The sequence below is a fragment of the Akebia trifoliata genome, chromosome 8, assembly GCF_017979445.1.
Source record: "Akebia trifoliata isolate Shusen 1 chromosome 8, ASM1797944v1, whole genome shotgun sequence".
Lineage (NCBI taxonomy): Eukaryota > Viridiplantae > Streptophyta > Magnoliopsida > Ranunculales > Lardizabalaceae > Akebia > Akebia trifoliata.
This window is the reverse complement of record NC_141382.1, coordinates 15493748-15517410: the sequence shown is the minus strand read 5'-3', so window position 1 is coordinate 15517410 and position 23663 is coordinate 15493748. Positions and strand designations below refer to the sequence as shown.

The 23663-nt window shown below is 39.8% G+C and overlaps 1 protein-coding gene across 11 annotated transcripts; it reads right to left on the bottom strand.

Annotated features, from left to right (window-relative positions):
* Positions 1-638: 638 nt before the first annotated feature.
* On the bottom strand, positions 639-5696 carry LOC147396264 (transcription factor PHYTOCHROME INTERACTING FACTOR-LIKE 15-like). 11 transcript variants are annotated; one of them, XM_086449975.1, is made up of 10 exons: positions 5526-5677; positions 4635-4846; positions 3842-4551; positions 3372-3688; positions 3180-3278; positions 3017-3082; positions 2825-2890; positions 1942-2442; positions 1454-1563; positions 639-1350 (listed from the first exon to the last, which is right to left on the bottom strand). In XM_086449975.1, exons 2-9 carry the CDS (start codon positions 4724-4726, stop codon positions 1483-1485), a joined length of 1932 nt encoding a protein of 643 aa, XP_086306101.1. In that variant the 5' UTR covers positions 4727-4846; positions 5526-5677; the 3' UTR covers positions 639-1350; positions 1454-1482. The 11 variants fall into 11 exon arrangements, with proteins under 11 accessions (XP_086306101.1, XP_086306102.1, XP_086306105.1 ...); XM_086449976.1 differs by having other exon boundaries at positions 3372-3625; XM_086449979.1 differs by having other exon boundaries at positions 4496-4551; positions 5526-5676.
* Positions 5697-23663: the final 17967 nt, after the last annotated feature.

The following is a 23663-nucleotide window of genomic DNA, read 5'->3' as shown; positions in this document are numbered from 1 at the left end:
GATGTGCCTTCATGGACACAGACAGCGAGGGCCTTCACATTTTTTCTCTTTTGTTTTTGATAAATGCCTTCACAATTTTCAGGCAAATGAAGGATGCTGGCATTAAACCTGACAAAATCACTTCTATAGCACTGATATCTACTTGTAGTCTTGCATATCTAGTTGAAAGTGATTGGTTTGTGGATAATTCCATGATAAATAATTATGGCATTCTGCCAGGACATCAGGGTGTGCCTTGATGATAGATGAGAACTTCCAGAAAAACTGGAACATGTTTATATCCTTTTATATAATATTTAGGCTTCTTCTGGGAGATGGGAAGATGCATACAAGATCAGAAAAACAATGAAAGAGAAGAGCTCTATAATAGTTGCATTCAAGTTAATCTGTGTTCACTTGATTCATCTTAGTGTTCAGAACAATCATGAAAGAGAAGAGCTTGATGTAGAAACTCCAAAATAGTTGGCTGGATTCATGTTAATCTGTGTTCACTTGTTTCATCTTAGTGTTCAGAACCATGAAGAAAAAGAAGGGCTTGATATAGAAACTCCAAAATAGTTGGATGGATCCATGTTAATCTGTGTTTACTTATTTCATTCTAGTGTTCAGATGCATACAGAATTTAACAAGATCCAAGAGATTCCGGGATGAAAATCCACAAAGGACGCTAATTGACTAAATTGATCACCAAGACTTCGTTAAGGTTACAACAAATGAAAGAGGCGGATCATGGATTGGACAGTTTGATCATTACACACCCTCAAATATCTGAAAAGCCCAGCTTGTGGATTAGCCATCCTTATGAGTCATAAGTCATCAGTACTAGGATAATAACAATTGCATCAATTTTGGGTGTAGATGAACTTCAAAGAGAAACAAACAGAATAGTGACTCCTGTTCCATATACATGTGCCATGTCTATTTACATTCTTTGTAGACCATGGGTACGATCTATATACCATTCAAACTAGATCATCCCAGTCATAATGATTATTCGCACAGCTACAGAATTTGTTTCAAAGGCTTCAACTCCTCGACCTTTGGCACTAATTGCATGTTAGTATTAGTGCCCCCCTTCCATTAGGATACAGATATTTATTCTCAGGGTGGGTCACACCTCATGCCTTTTCTCTGGAGGTGGTAGAATTAATTTTTTCCAAGATTCTAATGAACGAATTGAATGAGTTTAGCTTCATCAAAGCCTTATTCAGAAATTTGGGGTCGGCTTAATGAACCTTGTTTCTCCATCCAATTCTATCTAGAGATGTCTTTAGTTGATCCAAGTGTGTTAATATCTGCTCTCACTACCTGAATCCACAGCCTTTATAGTCTTCCTCTTGCTTTTCTAGCCTGCATATACAATTCCAAGTTAAATTTATCATAACCAATCACTAAAAATAACAAATAAATTCAATGTTCATATGTAAATGTGGTTTTGCCAATATCCACTCACTAGTTTCTCCACTGGGTGGGGTTAATGGTTCAATCTCCGCTGACACGTGGGGTTTGATCATTTCTTTGCACCATGGCAGACTGTTCAGAACCTTCATTTGTTGCCTGGCACTGGCAGTAAGAACAGGAGAAACTTAACAGACTGGCATACAATTCTAGTATACTCTATCAAAGAAATATCACCAAGCATAGAGTCTTAAATTTAATGCGGACAAAGTTTTCGGTGAAAATGTTCTTCAGGAGACCGATATATAATTTTTAGATAGGTAAACAACTAAAGGAGGGGTCTGTGGTATTTCCACTCAAACTTTACCACCCCACTAAGGTGGCATCTTTCCTGAAATCAGGAGGCCAATGTTGTTGCCAACCTAATGCTAGATAAGTATCAAGTATCCATCTTTCCATAGTTCCTTCTTTCATCTTCAACAACAATTGTTATTTCTGAAACAGAAAATAAAAAAGGGTTTGCTCAGGAAGAGAAGTACATACCTGAGTATATGTCTGACTTCGTAAGCATTCGGTACTTGTATTGGGCGTCATTTGTGAGTTCAAATCTTCTGTTGGATACTTTGAACTTGAAGGCAGAGCTGGGCCTGGAACTTCCAAAGGAGTTGCAGCTCCTGAGAGAACCGGTAGTGAGACTGACTTCTCAGAAGGCCCCCCTGACAGAGGAACAAAGGGTGCACGAGACATCGACATGGGAAATCCTTGACCAGGAAAACTGAACATCTGAAGGCCCGATCCTGTCATTGGGGGCAAACTAGAGGGTCCTGAAATAGGTGTGCAAGGGAACTGTGCTCCATGCATGGGGGGCACACCACTCAAGTCGAGCATTCCCATCCCACAACCCATCCCCATCCCCATACCCATACCCATCCCCATTCCCATTCCCATGGGTGAGAAGTGAGCCATGTGTGGTGTGTGTATTTGTTGCATTCCAGTTGGTAACATCATTGGAGGCACACAGAGCCCAGTACCCATCGACATTATCTGTGTTAAAGAATCAAAGTTCAAGGCCATGAGAAATACAGCTACTTGACTCTTGTGTAAATGTCTTGTATTTTGTAGGCGGCACGCAGAATTGCGGGGCTGAGCAAATTTTTAGGGTTACGAAAAGGGAATTGTGTAATATGTTCTTAAGGGTTTTCTATTTTTTGGGGAGTAAAACTGTTTTAGCAACTGCCAGTTTTATAAATAGAATTTCTAGGGCTGTAAAACTTGAGAGAAAATAGCAATTGTTCTTAATCTAATCTGTGGACGTAGGCAAACTGCTGAACCACGTAAATCCTTGTGTTTTGTGTGTTTTTGTTCTCTTTGCTGTTTCGATTTTTTACATTGACATCTTGAAAATCTAAACCAAAATTTGCTTTACCTGCACTTGAAGCTGAAGAGTCTTCAGATACTCAATAGCCTCATCAAGCATTGAAGCTTTATCCACCTTATAATGGAAAAAAGAAAGTTAGCACGAAGAAGAAAAAGCTGTCAAGGATGATCTGGCAACAAATATATTGGATGAGGCCAAGGTTAGCAAGCATTAGAATATATATACTTATAGGTGGCCAACCTTATTGCAGTTTGGTATGAGTTCTTGTAATGCTCGCATCTTCTCATTGATCCTATCCCGCCGCCTCTGTTCATAATTTTAAATCAATTGGAGTTCAAACTTGATGCCCACACATGGCAAATCAATTAGGGGTACTCTTTTTTTTTCCTATTGAGTTGCTCACCCTTTCAGATAAATTATGCACTTCTGCAGCTCGGCCTCTCTTGGTACTTGTGTTTCGAGTAGTAGTTGATTTCCTTGCCATGGATTCTTCTTCAATATCCTAAATTAAACTTGAACTTTTTAAACATGAGAGAAACAACGGGGAGATAAAAAGCACAATGAAAAATGAGGTGGATTCTGCATTTTCACTTACTTCACTAGGGTACTCGGATTCCTCCATATCTTGAGATTTCCTCTTCAATACATGTTTGCGATCATTTGAAGCTCCCCCAGTACTGTTTCCTGAGCATACAGAAGAAGATGCAACAGCTGGTCTATCTATGATCACACTTGCTGCAAAGCTTGAGGTCTGGCCATTAACTTGAGGCGGCTTCGTATAGAATGACTCCTTGGAAGGCTTGCCTGTGGATGGATTTACCTCCACCTTGCCTGGTTGGCTTTGAAAACCTGTGATACTTCTAGAGCCACTATTAGACTCTATCACTGTGGATTCAACAGGGTTGCTACTACCTACAATAGACAGCTTATCATTACTTCTGAACATATCTATGTTTGATGAATCAGGACCAGTCATGCTGCCTATGCTCAGATGATTGGATTTTACGTGTGCCGATGGTCTTAAGAAATGGGAAAAGTTCATGAAACCTGAGTTGTTGGTCTTACTAGGCTCCGATGGTGGCACGGAGGGTCCAGTATTTTGCTTTTCCATCTTTGAGTTCATAGGCCTACTAGTTGAAGTCGGGTTCTGAGTTGAATTCCCAAAAGGAGCTTTGTGAGCACTTTTGGTGTTACTTGCTGTGAAATCCGAAACCCTTGATGTATGAGATGGGAACGAAGTTTGGGATTGCTGTAATGGTGGTGAACATAACTGGCTACTCCTAAGTATACGAGGCGGCTCATGACCTTCCCTATAAACCTTAGAGGCATTCCCTTGTTCTGGATTTCCACCTGAATACACAGGGACCATATGGGAATCCTTAACTATCTGATTGTTACTATTGTTCTTATCTATCATTATGGTATTATTGTGCGAAGAGTGCACATCCGAATTAACCCCGGATAATTCAGAGAAGAATTCCGAAGAGTAATCTTCTAAGGGATAATTCAACCAACGGATTAACTCGTCTTCCTGACCTAAACCCATTTGCCCTGCTGATGATCCTGACGTGGAGAAATCATTCAAGATAGAGTCTACATTCCCACCAAACTTTTCAATCTTTGCAGTAAGGGTGTCTCTTCCATCCTTCTCTTGATCTTTGGAAATGAGAGACATAAAACCAGTACATGGAGGGGTCTTTCGAGTTCTATTGGACTGACCTTGCATCAAAATCTGACCATTTTCCCATACTAGCTCGGCAAATTCATGATCAGGCCTACATCAAAATCAACAAAAGAACAAATAAGTTGGAAGGAAATCCTAATATGTGAACATAAACAAAATGAAGTATGAACTCACACAAAGGCGGGATCAGTGGAACAATTAGTCAGTTTGGGTTGGGTCAATTCAAGCTCCCCTTTTGCCATCTGATGAAATTGAGAGTAAGCCATGATGGATGGAAATAGGAACACTATTTCTCAGTCAGACCCTCAACTTAAACAATAGGCTATTATTGAAGCTCTCCATACCATACCCTCAATTCTAGAGCTCAATGCCCAAAGCACCATCAGCTTCACAGGGAAAAAAATAATAAAAATTAACATCATTGTGAGATCCCAAACAACCTTGGTAAACAAACCCTCCTTGCAGAACAAACTCACAGCTTAAAGGCTAAACTAAACAGCACTATGAGACAAATCCATTAAAAAAACTATATCTGCAATTGGGATGTTCAAACATTTAAATAACTATGTTTTTCTTAGATTCTATAAGATATAAAACTATATAAAAAGGTCAGTGAAAACCAGTTATTTAATAGCTCTGTAAGAACCCAAACAAACTCTACATTGGAGAGCACTTGAGATGAAAAAAGAGAGAAAAAAACAAAAAAACAAAACCCATTTTTTTTTAATCAATAAGAAAGATAGCTGGTGAAAAAAAAAATCAAAATTAGTCAAATTAATTAATAATCATACACAAAATCCACTGTCTTTCACTTAAATTCAACCAAATTGAACTTCAACAAAGTTCAGAAAACCCATATCCATAAATAAAACTAATCTCAATTTACACCCGAAAAAGTTCAAAATTCAGCTCAGTTTGTGGAAATCTCTCACACCCATGTACTAAAATGCACTAAATTCACCTAAAATTAAAAAACTCCGGTAACTGCATTTTCCATGCTCTAACAACACACCTAATGGGATAATTCTCACAACCCATTAGGGTCCAACAAGAATTTAAACATACGTAGCTGTTTTGGAGGTGTCGTACAAGTGAATTTCTGAAGGAAGTTTCGATTCAACTTCTCTTAGAAGACGGCGAAAGGCTTGCAGTTGCAGCCTAGCAGGAAGCCGAGAAAAGGAAAGAAGAAATTATTTAACACCCCAAAGTACATTATAAATTAACCATTACCCCATTTATTACATCACTTGAAATGATTGGGTGAGAGCCCACTACACCCATCACTACCATTTATAGAATCCACTTCCTACACCCACCACCCAACTCCATTTTCTACTGGTCCCATACTATTTTTATTATGTGCATGCATGTAGCTATCCTGTGAATGTTGGGCTTGGACCACCATCTCATGGGTCTAATAAAATAAAATAAAATAAAATAAATAAAACATACAAAAACAAAAATCTGTCCTATTGATTATTTCTAACCATTCGATTGAAGCATCTTTTTATCAATGATACTATAAAAAGCCAACATGACTGCTTGAATCAAATGGCCAAAAATCATCAATCAAGCATATTTTTAATGATGTGTGTCAGAGTATATATGATATGATAATAGGGTACATAAGATCATCTTATCCACAATGGAAAGTTGTTATGTATCGAAAGTTATGATAGAGATTATGAATAATATTTAGAAAATTAGGAAAATCATAAATTAATTATATTTTTTGACTTCTATAATTTTATATAAATCTATCAAGGGTTAATATATTATCATCCAAGAATTCTCAACAAATCATTTCTTTCAGGATTGTGGTTTGTGAAGCTTCATGGTATTGATTAATGAGGACTTACCCATTAATCATTTCATAGTTTTTCACCTATCAAACTAAGGGTGCTTTTGTAATATCACTCATGATATACAAAATCCTAATTAAGTCGTTGTGGATCCATGAACATACATCAATCGTAAGGGAAGTGAACAACATAAATCTTTGTGGTTTCTACATGTGATTGTAATTTTATTTAATTTTTCTATGACGTCCTTGGATATTGATTGTGTTACACGAAGTTGGGCATCTGCCAACCAGTTTCTTGTAGTACACTATCTAGACTTGAAAACCATGACTCTTATGTAGGATACACAGCTTGTGACTGCAAGTTTATAAAATATAAGATAAGGTCTAGTGTCTCTATTATATTTATATTCTTTAATTTTAAAATAATGGAATTGTGGCGTTGGCGTATAATATAGTAAACAATATCTTGTCTAACACATATAATATGTGGGGGTTGGGGTTTTTTGGATTAGAGTTAGAAAATTAGGGGTTAAGTGATTAGGAAAGTGATTGACTTCCTCTTGATAGGGGGTTTTAATGTCTCAATCACCTTGATTGTTGGAGAGAATTTATATATGATTTGAGTGGTGTTAATTTATTTAATTTTACCTTGATAAAGATAGGACACAGGGAAGTAGATTGGGAAAAAGCTAGACAAGTAATAATAAAAGATAACTGCATGGGATTAGATTTGGGTGGAGAGGGTTTTCTGGGAGGTGTGAACGATAAAATGGGAGCAAGTGTAAGGGAATCTTATTAGAAGTTTTGAGGAGCAAGAAGACTCCTTAGAAAATTGACAAGTGGATGTAATAATGTAGAGGGCCCACTTTTAAGAAATTGGCATATTCCACGTGGACCACTGGTGGCCGAGTGGGAGGTGGCATTTTCCTCGTGGACCCACCTAGAGTAATCCTAGCATGTGTGTCTTGTTAACCGCATGTACCTTGTGAAGTTGATGTGATGGGGATTTGATTTGACTCAAAACCCGAGTTTGGTGGATGGGAAATTTTTTTTTAAGACCCGGAAAGCGTCTCATTGATGAGAGAAAATCAGAGGCTAGAATGCTTGCAATTCATGTGTTCGTGCCCCGTATCACGTACTTGAGTGTTGGTACTTTATGTCCCCATGATTTTCTTCAAGATTACACTTCGGATATGATTAATTAAGGAAAAAATATTTGTAAGAGCAAAAATATTTCTTCCTAAATAAAATTATCAAATCGAGGTAAACAAATATTATCAAATCAAATCTGACAATAAAGATTCGATCTAAAAAAGGTAAGTAAAGGTTCAGCCTATAGTCTATCCCTCCTTATGACATACATTAAAGGGTTCAGTCTCTTAAGTCTATCTCTCCTTGTAATACATCATCATGAGGTTCGTCCTCTTAACTCGTCCCACCTTACAATGTAACTCCAAGAGGTTCGGTCTCTTCAAGGAGCCGATCCCCTTGCTATTTCATCCAAAGGAGGTTCGGCCTCCTTAAGGAGTCGATCCCTTGTTATTTTATCCAAAGAAGATTTTACTTCATAAAAAAGTCAATCACTTACTATTTCATTCGAAGGAGATTCAGCCTCCTTAAGGAGCTGACGACCCCTTGCCATGTCATTAGACCCTTCTTCTCAACATTATATATTACATGATTCAACTACCCAGACTAAGGAGAAACTCATGCAGTAACTAAAGAGACAACCTTATGCCAAGCTACCCAAAAAACATAAATTACACACGGTGCCCTAAAGAACCACAACTACATAACTTGATTGAGTCAACTCGAGAATTGAGTAGTCACCAAGTCAAATGATTACACATTTACGGTCACTTCTCATGTAAGTTACAAGAATCATGAGGAGTGAGCCTTTATTGTCGTCAATGCATCACGTGCATTAATATCCATAAATGGTACACAACATGGGGTAGTGGTTACAACTAAGTTACCACCACCAATTAATGAGTTTACTCTATAAATAGGGAGGTTTTTTCCACTCAATCCAGAAGCATAATGCATAAGTCACACAATTCTCTTACTATTTTTGTTCTTTTAGTATTCATGTAATTTTCATTAAGTACTAACTTGATCGTCAGAAGCTCTTTAGCTGGCATTACACCGGTGTCTTTTAAGGTAAAGATTAATAGAGAAAATGATTTAGAAAAAGAAGGCTCATCAGAAAAAACGATCGAAAATAAATGAAGATAATCGGAGAAAAAGACTAAAAAGAAACATTAATTTCAGCACAAATCTCGAAGAATAGAAGATTCAAAAAATCCCCCATACTTTTTGGTATGGTTCGTGGGAAGCGAAGACTAAACCTAGAGATCCCATCAACCTAAAACCTTTTTTTTTCACTACTTTTTATAAACACCTCAATTTGAACAGGCCACTACTCGAAAGGGCTCAAAAATAAAGATTTTTCAAATAAATGGCCAACGGGCCTCAAGGGCCCAAGTAATTGAAAAGTGACATTTTGATCGAACCAAGGCCCCTAAGACCTCCGAATGGTTTGGGAGGCCCGCCAAGAGGACCCGGCATGCTCCCATCTACTCCACTCCACTCAAAACATCAGTTTTTGGATAAAATTGACCAACAGGCTTCAAAAGCCAAAATCACTAAAATGTGGTGTTTTAATCGAATCGAGGCCTCTGAGACCTCCCAATGGTCTAAAGGACCCACTAAAGGGGTTTGACCTATCCTCCACTTGTCCAACCCTCACCGCTCCGCCTTTGTATCTAAGAATACCCGAATGCATGATGAAATTCTCCAACGGGCCTAAAAAGTCCGATTTGCCAACACATGGCATCTCGATCAAACCAATGATTTCAAAAATCTCAAAAAAATAATAAATTAAAAAATGTGAGACTTGGGATGCCTACCCCTCATCTACTTCCACCACTCCACCTCCGAATCCGCAAACACCTTAAGCCCATTCAAAGCCCTCAACTCTTTCCCAAATTAATTTCTCACCTTACCCTCAACCTAAAAGCGATCTCATATCACCTAAACCCTAAAATGAACCTACCCCCAAAAATCCAACCCAAAACAAATCTCATCTAAGCCAAAATAACCCACAACCCTCCTAAAACTCAAGCCCAATACACTAAAAGCCCACAAACCACTATTCATACACAATTCATTATCCAACCCATAATCCTAACCCACAAACCACTACCCACATCAACCAATCACTATTTTTATCATCAAAAGGTGACACATGTCATCACCCCATCTCACCTCCCTCATCCAACTACCTACCCCATTAATTTTCTTTAAACCTCATCTACCCACACATCAACCCATCACCTTTTCTCTCAAATCAAACACATCTACCCACACCCCTAACCTATACCTCCCCTAATCTACCCACATCAACCCATCACCTTTTCTCTAAAAAAATCTAATCTACCCACACCCCTAACCTATACATCCCCCTAATCTACCCTCATCATTCCCTACAAAACCCACATCTACAACCTAAACCTACACCTATCATCTCAAGTCAAACACTCAACTTCTCCCATCAACCCATCTCAACCCTTCATCTCCACCCATTTTGACACATGGCATTATCCCCCACACCCTCCCAAAATATTATCAACCACCTTCTTATACAACCCTTCTTTTAATTAAAATCCCATCCCCTCAACTCACTTCACCAATTAATTACTCTCTTACACAATCCCATCTTCTCAACCACTCTCATTTATTTTATTCCATCTAATACTCAACCCAAATGGGTTGAAAGATCCAACCTATTTGGATTGTAAAAAACCCATTTACCCTTCTTACACAAATGTCCTTCAATCATCTTTAATTTACCCCCACATTTTTCTTAAACCCCACACCATTCTACCACTTCTCTTCATTTTATCCCATTATATCCCTAAAATAACTCCTCAACATCTATAAATACCCTCATCCTCTTTCCAAAATGGACCCCCAACTTTCACTACAAAAATTACCCCCCCAACTCTCACTACTTACCACTATTACCTATTCTATCTCACCAATTCTCCCTTACAAAAAAAAAAAAAACAAAAAAATCCATCTTCTCTCCTCATCTTTTTTCCAATCTCATATTAATCCTCTACAAAAACAATCACTTCTTTTTACATCACTAAGGACTCAAAAGACTTTAAGAAGAAGAAGAAGAAAAGGAGATTGAAGATACAAGGTGGGTTTAAAGTGCACTCCCCCTCTCTCTCTATCCTCTCCTTCTCCCTCTTCTATCACCCCTCTCCCCTTCATTTTATTTTTTAAGATGAATGGACCCCAAGGCTAAAGGTCTATAAGGGTCATTTCCATCAATGGAATGACCCTATGATCAAGCCGAAAATGAACCCCTATCTAGGGTACAAATGCACCCACGTGGCACATTATTTTTCACATCTTTTTAAATAAAAAAATGACCAAGTTTTTTTGAGTTTACCACCATTTGGCGGGGAGAAAAGGGTGCATAACACCTTCCCTTTTCTCCAACCGAACCGCTTACCCGAATCTCAAGGGTTGATTTATCCTTATCCATCGTGAGTCACTACGAGCCAAAAATGGTAATTTTTCAAAATGTACATCGGGTGACCATTTACACCCACTTACAACATGAATGGTGGCGACTCCAAACCATCGTAGATGTGGTCATCGTAATGATGAAATCACGTGTTTACAGCTTGGCGACTCCACTGGGGACTAAAGGCTCTACCCTCGTGTCAACTCGGTCGTTTTGAAAAAAAAATTTTCAAAATATTCTTATTTGCAAGCTAACATTATTTGTTGTATTTATTTTTTAGGTAGATTTCGTTTTATTTATTTACTCCTTTGAGTGAAAAAAAACAAAAAAAAATCGATTTTTACTTTATTTATCCGATTATATGTCTTTTTAAGCATGCATATCATTAAAAAAGTGAAAAAAAATTTCTTTTTTTGGCCCAAGCCAAAAACCAGAGGCAATGTGCCTCAAAATGGGTATGAAAAAATAAAAAAATAAAAAAAATAAAAAAAAAAGTCATTTTTTCTTTTTTTGGCCGAATGGACAGTCGAACTTAAACTGATTGCAACTTTCTCTTCTAATCTCCGATTAGCTATTAGTGCATATCGATTTGGGGTAGAACAAAATTTTCTTCCAAATAGGATAAAGTCAGTAATATTTTGTCAAGTCAGAATCAATTTTTAAGCTCGTTTACTATCGTTTACGCTAGCATTTATGTTTGACGTCTCGTCAGGATACAAAATGAGTAGGAAAAAAGAGCATAAAAAAAAATAAAAATTTTGGCCCAAGCCAAAAACCAGAGGCAATGTGCCTCAAAATGAGCACAAAAAAATTAATTAAAAAAAAAAAAAAAAATTTTGCTCAGCGTGTTTCTTACGTCAATCTTGGAAACTTTCCTCTTGGAATTTTTTTTTTCAAGTTTTAAAGCTTCAAAAGATCAAATAGATCATTTTTTTTAAACTCAGGGCGTACCGCTCGCCACTATTTGATTGATCAAAATGAAAATTCAAAGTGATCATCGATTATATCATAAAAAAATATAAAAATAAAAAGAGAAGTCCTTTTGTTATTAGTTCATTCGTAAAAAAAAAAAAAATTAAAAAAAAAATGATGAAACAAAAAAAATCGATTGGTTGATGCGTAACCATGAATGTGCTATCCTTGTGGACTGATTATCTAAAAGGCTATGGTCTCTATAGGTATATTTTAATATGCCTACATGATTGTAATGTGGATGTAATAGATTTAGTAGTCTTTGAGCTATGTGGTATCCATGTAGAAATGGTTTGATCTGGCCAACGGGCCCACTCATCTGGAAAATGCCCCGGGCACACCCTATCCTATTTGCACACACCACTAGCACGTTTACTTTACTGCATTGCACGCTTGCATGTCCCTAATAGCCAACGTGGCACTAGTGCGTGGCCTAGTCTCCTCGAAGATGCGACGTCATTCATGAAAATCACAACTCCAATCATGTACCGTAAGGTATATAAAACTGGGGCATCAATACCGTTTGATCGGGTTCTGAAAGGTATATTGATACACCCATGTTGGAGCGACCTGAGCCTTTGTCCTATTGTAAGCCGCACGGTCACATGTCCCGATTGCCAACGTAGTACTAGTACGTGGTCGGTCCCCTCGCGGGATGCGAAAACCATTTATGAAAGCTACAACTCTTGACTTGTACCCGTAGGTATATAAAAGATAATCCAAGTACATCAATTGCACTTCTTGGTCAAAACCAGTGCCTAAGCGAGATCCTGCCCCGTTGTACCCTACTGTACGAGGGGGATAGACTACGTATATTCTAGACGAGAGGTATTTAAGTTGGCCCTTGCTCAGCATCGTGCGCCACCTCTCAACTGGGGATCAAACTGGCTATTTTTTGACTTCAGAGAAGTGGGTTGAAGTTTTAGATTATCACTTATACGGTATATCAAACCAAGTCACACGTACCGTCTGATTGAGTACGCTTGAGAGGTATATAGGTGTGCTTGGGTAAGGGTGGCCATATAAAAATGCATTGCACGTAGTAAGCTTAAAGTCTAGAAACCTTCCCTATAAGTCACGACTCGAACTTATCGTGGGTGTTCCCGGGTTGTTTATTGAATGGAACCTGATGATAGATGTATGTGAATGATGAGATCAGATTTTATGATTGTCCTCAAGGATCAAAAATTTTATTTTCAGAAATTAAAATGGGTGCACCGACCCAATAAAGAATCCATTTCTTGCAAAAATTCAATAATGACCCAGTCCATCTCGATCCAACAATCATGATAGGCCGGGCCATTTAAATCAAAATGAAAATCAAATTTTCAAAGGAGAAAAGTGATTTACAAAAGGAAAATATTTTTCAAAAAGTATGTTTTCCAAAAGAAGTGTTCTCTAGGAAAAAATATTTTAAAAAAAGTGTTTTCAAGAAAGTGTTTTCCATAAGAACAAAAATTTTCAAAAGAAAAGTAATTTTACATGAACCTTGGAAATGTACTAAACTATTCTTTTATGTCAACTCAGGATGCTGGCTACAAGCAATAACCCAATCGACCAATTGGTCAAAACAATCATCACGGGGATGCACATCGTAGAGAAATTCAACTTTGGAAAATTCATGTTGAGATGCGCCATGTACTTCCACGAGGTTGAGATAGATTGGAACCTTTTGCGCGCTATGGCTAAGCGTTGGAACCCTTATCTTCACATCTTCCACATTGGACATATGCACTTGTGTCCTACTCATGAAGACTATTGTAACATTATGGGGATATCTACTTCAGGTCCTCTAGTCAGGCCTTCATTGAAGATAGGATATTCTGGTGACCTTGCCACAGGTCTAAACATTTCAAAAGAAGAAGCCAAGGCCTTAGTCCGTAACGAGAGATTGGATTTAGTACCCTTATTGAGTCCATACCACTCACACAGTCATCCCATCAATATAAAGCTAGAAGCTTGGAGAGCTACTAGAGACTATCGATTGTGTTTAGGAATCTTAGCCCAATACATACTGACCTCCAAAAGTGAGGGTCAAACTGTTCCTGAGTCTTTCATAGACATAGCTTCCCAGCTCTCTAGAAAAGTCAATCATGTACCTCTCATTCTAGCTGAAACCTTCTCAGGTTTGGATGCCATAAAAAATGGTGAGGAAAGGGATTTCAAAGGAAGCCCTCACCTACTTTATATGTGGCTTTGCGATCGTCTTAAAATTGTGGACATTCCTTCAACCCTCGAGTATAGGCCAGAGCATTTTTCCAAGAGAGACATGTTAGTGCATCACAACTCAGTTAAGGCTTGGGGCAAATGGTTGGATTCTTGCCTTGCCCGTCATATTGGTTTGAGATGCCCTTGGTGGATGACGGACTACCCTGTTTTAGGTACCAAAGGATCCTATTATGTCCATTTGATTGGACTGGATGCGATATCTTTTTATCAACCTGCCTTGATCTCAGAACAGTACGGAGTACCTATAGAGTTTTCGCTACCCCAACACAAAGAATTTTTTTCTCTCGAACCATTGACTGAAAAGTTAGTGCATCTCATTGAGAAGGCTTGGAACAAGCGCACCTTAAGATATCTAGAGGGACCAGCAGAGTTCAAAGAGCTAGTTGTTAGAACCAAGAGAAGCAAGTCTAATTGTCCTAGCAATCCTGATGACGATCAAAACCAATCCAAGCGTCCATGTAAAAAAGTCTAAGTCTGAGTTATTGAAAGCTGTTATTCAATGAAAATCCTATTTTTCAAACAATTTTCAATAGTTCAATAAAATTTCTTTTAGTTTCTTTATGGATAATCATTGCATAAATGAATTGTTTAATGGGTTGGTGTACAAAATTCAAAATGTAATCTTTCTTTTCAAAATGTCTTACCGACTCCATGTCGATGCCAGCCCCGTGCTGATGAAATTTCTTTTTCAAAATATTTTACCGACTCAATGTCGATGCCAGCTCCGTGCTGATGAAATCTTTTTAATTTTATCGACTCCATATCAATGCTAGCTCCTTACTGATGTAATCATTTTAAAATTTTATCGACTCCGTGTCGATGTTAGCCCCGTGTTGATGAAATCGTTTTTAAATTTTACCGGCTCCGTGTCTATGCCAGCTCCGTACTGATGAAATTTTTTTAATTTTACCGACTCCATGTCGATGTCAGCTCTGTGCTGATGTAATCGTTTTTAAATTTTATCGACTTCGTGTCGATGTCAGCTCCGTGCTGATGAAATCGTTTTTAAATTTTACCGACTCCGTGTCGATGCCAGCTCCGTGCTGATGTAATCATTTTTAATTTTACCGGCTCCGTGTCGATGCCGGCTCCGTGCTGGTGAAATCATTTTCAAATTTTACCGACTCAATGTTGATGCCAGCTCCGTGTTGATGAAATATTTTTAATTTTTTTACCGACTCCGTGTCGATGCCAGCTCCATGCTGATGAAATCTTTTTAACTCCGTGTCGATGCCAGCTCTGGCTGATGTAATTCTTTTTCAAAATATTTTACCGACTCCGTGTCGATGCCAACTCCGGCTGATGTAATTCTTTTCTCAAAATGTTTGCCAGTCCCGTGTTGATGCCAACTTCGCATTAATGTCGGCTCTGAGCCGAAGAACTCCTATTTTTAAAACTCTTTTACTTTAAAATAAATAACTTTACCCGACCAAATAAAACGTCATGCATTTTTCTTTGTGTAAACAAGATAGTAATGCTTGGTCTTCTGTACCCAAAGATGGCCAAGCGAAAGAAATACAAGCAACCAGAGGTACCTCCATACTTTCTGAGATCATCTACAGTCACCATGAGTTCTTCAGAACCAGCACAACCCCCAGTAGTTGAAACGTCAGGTATCGATCCACAAATAGTAGCACTATTGAAAATAATTAAGAGGTAAGAAAAAATGGTAAGTGTCGTGTTAGCCAACGCCAGCATCATGCAAACTCAAACAATACAGCAACATGCGTCCGGATCAAATCAGGATCTACCCGAACAACCTCTACAGGGACCACAGACCATCATGCCTTATGTAGTACCTGAATACCAGGGGCCCTCGCTCTATATTTCACAGAATCGACCACCCCCTATGGTCATTCCTAATGACGAATGCGAGTATAGGGCCACAGAGGCCAAGAGTACCACAAATCGAGTCTCTGCAGGAAGAAATGAGGAGGATGAAGGGCATCAACACTATGAGTGGAACTCGGTTCAAGGACCTCTATTTCTATCCCAATGCTCAATTACCGGCCAAGTTCAAATGTCCAGAATTTGAAAAATACAATGGGGTAGGGTGTCCGCTGTCACATCTAAAGTTATACTGTGGGTCTATGTGCCAATATGGCGAGGACGACAGGCTGTTGGTACAATTATTCCAAAGGAGTTTAACAGGGCCGGCCCTCAAATGGTTCTCCGGATTGGACCATACACTCATCAAGAATTGGCAGGACCTAGCTGAGATGTTCTGGCACAACTATCGGTTCAATACGGATGTGGGACTAGATCGAAACGACATGGCTAAGATGGTGAGAAAACATAGGGAAACAGTAAAAGAGTACGCCCAGAGATAGCTGGAGTCTGCTTCACAAGTAAGGCCTGCAATGACTGAACAAGAAATGAACACAATGTTCATCTCAACACTAGGGTATGCCTTTTATACTCATCTGGTTGGACACACCACAAGCACCTTCTCAAATTTAGTTTAAGTGGTAGACCGGGTCGAGGACGGGATACGAACTGGTTTAATATTTGACTTCACAGCCCTAAATGCAACAGTAGGGACATCGGCACAGAAGAAGTTAGTGCCTTTTGTCAAAAAGAAAGAGGAAACTCAAATCAACAATGTACAACCCAGCCAACCTCTTTTCATTCAGGCACCAGTTCAGAGGCCGCAGGCACCACAAGTCCCTTGGGCGCCAGTACCTCGAGCTGCTTGAGTTCCAGCACCGCAGAATCCCTTTCAGACAGTTCCTCCGTAAGCACAACCAGCACCATAGTATGGGCAAAATCAACAAGCAAGGCCCAACAGGGTAAACAGAGTATTCACTAGATTGCCTATGACGCTAACAGAATTACTTCCGCTCTTATTTAGGGGAGAGTAACTCACAAAATGACCACCAAATCCAGAGGCTGCGAAAGGACCAGGGTATAACCCTAGCTTATTTTGTGAATTTCATATGGGTGTACCGGGACACTCCACAGATCAATGCTGGTAGCTCAAACATCAAGTACAAAATTTGATCGATAAGAAAGCCCTCATCCTGGATGGACCTGCCAACCCGCCCCAACAACAGAATATCAATCAAAACCTCCTACCTACTCACAATGGAGAGGGGAGTGGGCACAGGGTAAATGTTGTCTGTGGAGAACTTGACTTCAATCCCTCATATTTAATAGCGCTTATCGGAGCAAAAATCAGGGTCTACTTAACAAAGGAACTAAAAACACCTACGATTAACACAGTCAACCACCACACAACAAACTCATCCCAAAATTCACTACCACCTCTCAGATTGTCTGACCTTACCATCCACCCCACTCATCAAAATACTACTACCCGACCACCTTTAGTTATACCTTACGGACCACCAAGCCATCAAAATTTGACCCGACCTCCTCTTATTATACCTTACACACTATCAACTTCTCAAGGATCAACCTGAACCCCCCTTCATATACCATACACTTCACCCTCACGTCCACCGCTCGTCATTCCATACACGTCATCAACTCTTCACGCAACTCCTCCTATCATCACCATATCCAAATCATCACCACCACCCCTCATTCTCAGTGTAAAACCTGACCCACCTCCAATGACCATCCGCTCACCTAAACCATTCCCCTATAGCTCCAACCAAGTAATTTCTTGGAGCTACGAGACCACCATCACCACAACCGCAAGAGTTGAGACCATGAAGAAAGCGATGATGACTGATATCGGTCATATGACAAGGGTAGGACGATACAAAAAAATATCAAAAAAGGGGGTAAGCATCAGGGAAGAGACTGAAGAAACAACAAAAGACATGATAGATGAAGAGAAAAGAAAAGTAAAAGGAAAGGACAAAATGAGAGAGAGTGACCAGAAAGAAGATAAAGTGAAGGTGTCAGATAAGGAGGCTGTAGATTTCATTATGCTTGTTCGCAAGAGTGGGCATAATATAGTGGACCAATTAAACAAACAGCCAGCTCAAATCAGTATTCTAGGTCTGATGCAAAAGTCAGAAGAACACCAAGAGGCATTACTGAGAGTTTTGGGAAAATTGCATGTATCTGCAACCACTTCGCCAGCACAGTTAGAACAGACAGTTGGCCAGATAATGGCCCCCAATCCCATTATTTTCACTGAAAATGAATTTGTGTCGGAAGGAACGGGACACGTCGAGCCACTAAACATCATGGTCATATGCAAGGGCATGATGGTTGTCAGGATACTGATTGATAATGGCTCAGCGCTTAATGTTTGTCCGTTTGAGACTTTCCGGAAACTCAACGTTGATTGGTCACATATAAAGCCAAACAACAAGGTTGTCCGAGGCTTCGACAGTTCAAGAAGAGATTCCTTGGGAGAAGTGGATTTATCGATCACAATAGGTCCTTACACCTTTGAAGTAACATTTGAGGTCATGGAGATACCGACAACCTTCAATTTATTACTAGGCAGGCCATGGATCCATATAGCAAGGGCTGTACCGTCTTCGTTACACCAAAGAGTCAAATTCATTATGGGGCAGAGAATGATATCGGTACTGACAGGAAATCTTATCCCAGTTGGGAGAGCTCCAGATGTGCCATTCATCGACATTGAGATGACGAAGGATAAGACAATGTACCACTCTTATCAATTCGCTGCTGTCAATCATATTGAGAAGAGGAAAGAGAAGGTAAGGGCAAAGCTATCGAGAACAAGTCTGATGGTTGGTCGAGTTATGAAAAAAACAGGTTACCGACCCAGGCAAAGGTTGGGGCCGGGAGGAAGAGGGAGAGCTACACCGGTCAAAGCGAAAAAGCATGATCCTTATTTTGGTCTGGGATTTAGGCCCACAAAAAGGGATATTGCAGAAATGAATGACAAGAAAAAAGAGCTTTGACTAGCGAGAAGGCAAAATCGTGAACCGAATGTCTGGAATCTAGGCAGAGTTTCACATATCAGCGTTAGCTTCCCAAAATCACATATCAGACCCGACAACTTATCAGAACCATCACCAGCAAAAAAACCAAAAATAGTAAATTTCGCACCGGTGCATATTTATGAAGACTCAGTTGTTGAGTCCCAATCATCTTTCGTAGAAGGCATTGATGTTTTATTCAATGGGGATTCCGATGAAAGTCTATCAGAAACGGCTCCAGATTCCACCAACGTGAAAACCACCACGAGCCAAGAGAAAAAATCACTATTCCCCACTGGCATCGACTGGGCATCAGTCATCATCCCACCAAGCATGGGAGGGACTATGCCCCAACTTGACAAAGATCAATCGGAGATAATGGTCATCTCCGAACCACTGACCAAATCATCCAACAAATCACTTGCTCATCTCATTCGCCCCCTCAGAGAAGGGGAAGCTCTAAACAATTGGGAAGAATTCCCGTTAACCCTTGAGGCTGTTGAGGCCTAAAAAAAAACACCGTTAAACGAATCTAGTTTGCCCGAGGATCATAACGAGCCCTCATCCTCGGGTAAAGACTGTTTTGAGGGCTCCCTATCTTTATTAATGAATTTGCATGATTGTTCTTCTTATTTCAGGTATTCGAAAAGTAACAAAAATAAATAAATATTCCTCAAAAAACAAAAAAATCAAAAATTTCTCAAAAGACAAAAAATCAAAAAAATAGATATTTTCCAAAAGCCAAAAAAAAGTTTTCAAAGGATCTGTCTCAATCAAATGAGTATCTAGATAAAACAGAATTTGAAAGGGACGAGTATGATTTCGATCTTGAACTCGACTTTGACCTCATGGGGATCGAAGAAGAGTCTGAGGATGAAATGGAGTACCCGCCTAAAGAAATCAAAGACTTGGTAGAATGTCACGAGAAAGGTGTTCAGCCAAACATTGAGGATACAGATTCAATCAATCTTGGTACCGAAGAGGACCCACGAATTGTCAAGATCGGAGCCTTATTAACGTCGCAACAGAAATAAGAAATGGTCGAACTCTTACGAAACTATCAAGACGTTTTCGCATGGTCGTACAGGGATATGCCGGGATTGGACATAGATCTTGTTGTGCACAAGCTACCAATTGCCTCTGGAAGCAAGCCGATCAAGTAGAAATTGAAAAGATTAAAGCCAGAATGGACCCTCAAGGTCAAGGACGAGGTCATGAAACAGTTCGAAGCCGGATTTCTTGCAGTCTCTACGTACCCTGAGTGGTTGGCTAATGTCGTCCCAATACCCAAGAAAGATGGGAAGGTACGCATGTGTGTTGACTATCGGGACCTGAACAAAGCCAGTCCTAAGGATGATTTCCCACTTCCACACATCGACACTCTAGTCGATAGTACAGTAGGGCACGTCATGTTTTAGCTCATGGACGGCTTTTCAGGCTATAACCAGATAAAAATGGCCGAAGAAGATCAGGAAAAGACTGCATTTATCACACCATGGGGTACTTTCCACTATAAAGTCATGTCATTCGGACTGAAGAACGTAGGACGACTTACCAACGGGCAATGACCGCACTATTCCACGATATGATCCACAAGGAAATGAAGGTCTACATAGACGACATGATTGCTAAATCCGACATTGAAGAAGATCATCTGGTGAATCTAAAGAAGTTGTTCGACAGGCTGAGCAAGTACAGTTTAAGGATAAATCTTGCAAAATGTGTATTCGGGACAACATCAGGCAAGCTACTGGGATTTATAGTCAGCAGAAGAGGTATCAAGATAGAACCGGTAAAAACTAAGTATATTCTCGAAATGAAGGCACCTATTTCAGAAAAAGATGTTCGGGCATTCTTGGGGAGAATATAGTATATTAGCTGTTTCATTGCTCAGATTACGCCTATTTGTGAGCCAGTTTTCAAGCTACTCAGGAAAGACACACCAAAAAAGTGGAACGAAGACTGTCAGGAAGTATTCGATAAGATCAAACAATATCTGCTCAATCCACCAGTCCTAGTCCCTCCTACTCCAGGACAACTTCTACTTATGTACATCTCAGTGCAAGAAACGTCAATGGGGTGTCTACTGGGGCAACACGATGAATCGGGATGGAAGGAACAAGCCATTTACTATCTCACCAAGAAATTTACCGAGTATGAAGCAAAATATTCGACACTTGAGAAGACTTGCTGTGCATTAGTCTGGGCATCTCAACGACTACGTCATTATTTACTAAGTTACTCGACTATGCTAATCGCCAGGATGGACCCCCTGAAATACCTATTCGAGAAACCAGCATTAACAGGTCGCACTCCAAAATGACAACTATTATTATCTGAGTTTAACATCACCTATGTCACTCAGAAGGCCATCAAAGGGCAAGCCATCGCCGATCACCTCGCCGAGCACCCATTGCTTGATTACGAGCTATTAAAAATAAACTTTCCTGATGAAACCATATTGATCACTGAGGTTGAAGACAATGATGAGAAGCCAGGCTGAAAAATGTACTTCGACGGAGCAGCCAATCAGAAACGAAACGGAATAAGGGCAGTTCTGATCAAGCCAGATGGATCCCACGTGCCAATCGCAATCAGACTAAAATTCCAATGTTCCAACAATGAGGCTGAATACGAAGTATGTATAGCAGGATTGAAGGCAGCACTGGATCTCGAGGTAGATGAGATCAATGTTTTCGGAGATTCAAGCTTAGTAGTCTATTAGACGACTAGAGAATGGAAGACTCGAGAGTAGAGACTGGTCCCCTACCACGAGTATCTGGAAGAACTAAGCTCGCGCTTTGATAGGATTTCATTCACGTATATGCCGAGAGCTAAGAATCAATTTGCAGATGCACTAGCTACACTTGCCTTTATGATCAACATCTCGGAAGACCTAATCATCGACCTTATTGAGATTGGAATTCAAGATGAGCTAGCCTATTGCTTACCTGTTGAAGTAGAAGAATTTGAAGAAAAGCCATGGTATTCTAACATCAAGGCATATCTTGAAGATCGAACGCTCCCCTCAGATGCAACGCCAAATGATAGAAGGACCATTCAGAAGCTAGCAGGACAATTTTTCTTGAGCAACGATATTTTGTACAAGAAGTCGCACCATGAGATCTTACTTAGGTGTGTGTCAGAAACAGAAGCGAAACGACTAATTGAGACTGTACATGGGGGAGTCTGCGGACCTCACATGAATGGTCATATGCTTGCGAAGAAGATCATGAGGATGGGATACTATTGGTCGACAATGGAGAGTGACTGCTATCAGCATGTCCACAAATGCCATTTATGCCAAATATATGCCAATAAGATCAATGCCCTACCTTCAGAACTACATAATATGACCACTCCTTGGCCCTTCTCACTCTGGGGCATGGACGTCATCGGTCAGATCTCGCCAAAAGTTGCTAATGGACACCGTTTCATTCTAGTTGCCATCGACTACTTCACCAAATGGGTAGAAGCGGAGTCCTATGCTAATGTCACCAAAAGCAATGTCTTGAAGTTTGTCAAGAATAACATCATCTGCCGGTATGGACTTCCAGCGGATTGGTAACTGACAATGCTAAAAACTTCAAGAATAAGGACATGGTTAAGATGTACGAAGACTTCCAAATCACTCATCACAACTCTGTACCCTACAGACCTAAGATGAACGGAGCAGTCGAGGCAGCCAACAAGAACATCAAGAAAATAATCGAGAAGATGGCAGTTACATACAAAGATTGGCACGACATGTTGCCCTTTGCACTACACGCCCACCGAACCTCATTCAGAACTTCGACTGCGGTAACTCCGTATTCATTGGTCTACGGAATGGAAGCAGCCTTACCCGTAGAGGTTGAGATTCCCTCCCTCCGAATCTTAAAAGAAGTAGAGTTGGATGAAACTGAATGGATTCAAGCTCGGTTTGATCAGCTGAATCTGATTTAAAAGAAACGCCTTGCAGCTATTTTCCATGGACAGATCTATCAACGATGAATAGCTCGTGCCTATAACAAGAAAGTTAAGCCTAGGGATTTCTCGCTAGGAGACCTGGTCTTAAAGAAAATTTTGCCAATCCAAGAAGACGCTAGGGGAAAGTTTCGACCAAACTACGAGGGACCATTCATCGTACAGAAGGTAATGACGGGAGGAGCTCTGATTCTCACAGAAATGGACGGACAAGTCTTCCCGCAACCAATCAATGCTGACACTGTCAAGAAATACTACGCCTAAAACTGATCCTGAGATGACGAAAGGCCATCTTCGCTATTCTAAACCAACTATCAACCTTAGTCAACCCTTTTGAGCCATCACGTTCATTTCTTAACCTAAGGCTGGGGCAAGTTAACAACTACGTAATGATACAAAAAAAAGGTGACAAAAGAAAAGAAAATCAGAGAAACAGAAAAAGCAAAAACATCGAAATACTCCTGGCCCGTATGAGGATAAACTGTGAATGGCTAAAAATACAAAAAAATCAAAAAAGTCAAAAATTCAGAAACTTGATTTAAGCTCGACCCAAATCTCCAGCCTGAACAAGTTCGAGAGACGTTGGGAGGAGACATAGATCACCTTTTCGAAACAAAATAGACGAATCCCATGCCTATCCCATTTTAGATAAACTAATACCCAGACCTTAACCTTTTGTATCCTTCCACTACCATTAGCCCAAGCCAACGTTTCGTCCCACCAAAAGTCCTTTTTGATCAGGGAATGTTCTAGCTCAACATAATGACAGTGGCGTCACCAATGATCTTGCGACTTGGTACGGACCTCAAAGTCTTATTAGT

What these genes read in the sequence shown, in the direction of transcription:
- LOC147396264 (XM_086449972.1), bottom strand. Translation starts at nt 4,726, where the DNA reads ATGGCTTACTCTCAATTTCATCAGATGGCAAAAGGGGAGCTTGAATTG. An exon ending in TCCACTGATCCCGCCTTTGT is followed by an intron (nt 4,552 to 4,634) that starts GTGAGTTCATAC and finishes ATTTTGATGTAG; the next exon opens with GCCTGATCATGAATTTGCCG. An exon ending in AATCCGAGTACCCTAGTGAA is followed by an intron (nt 3,279 to 3,371) that starts GTAAGTGAAAAT and finishes AGTTTAATTTAG; the next exon opens with GATATTGAAGAAGAATCCAT.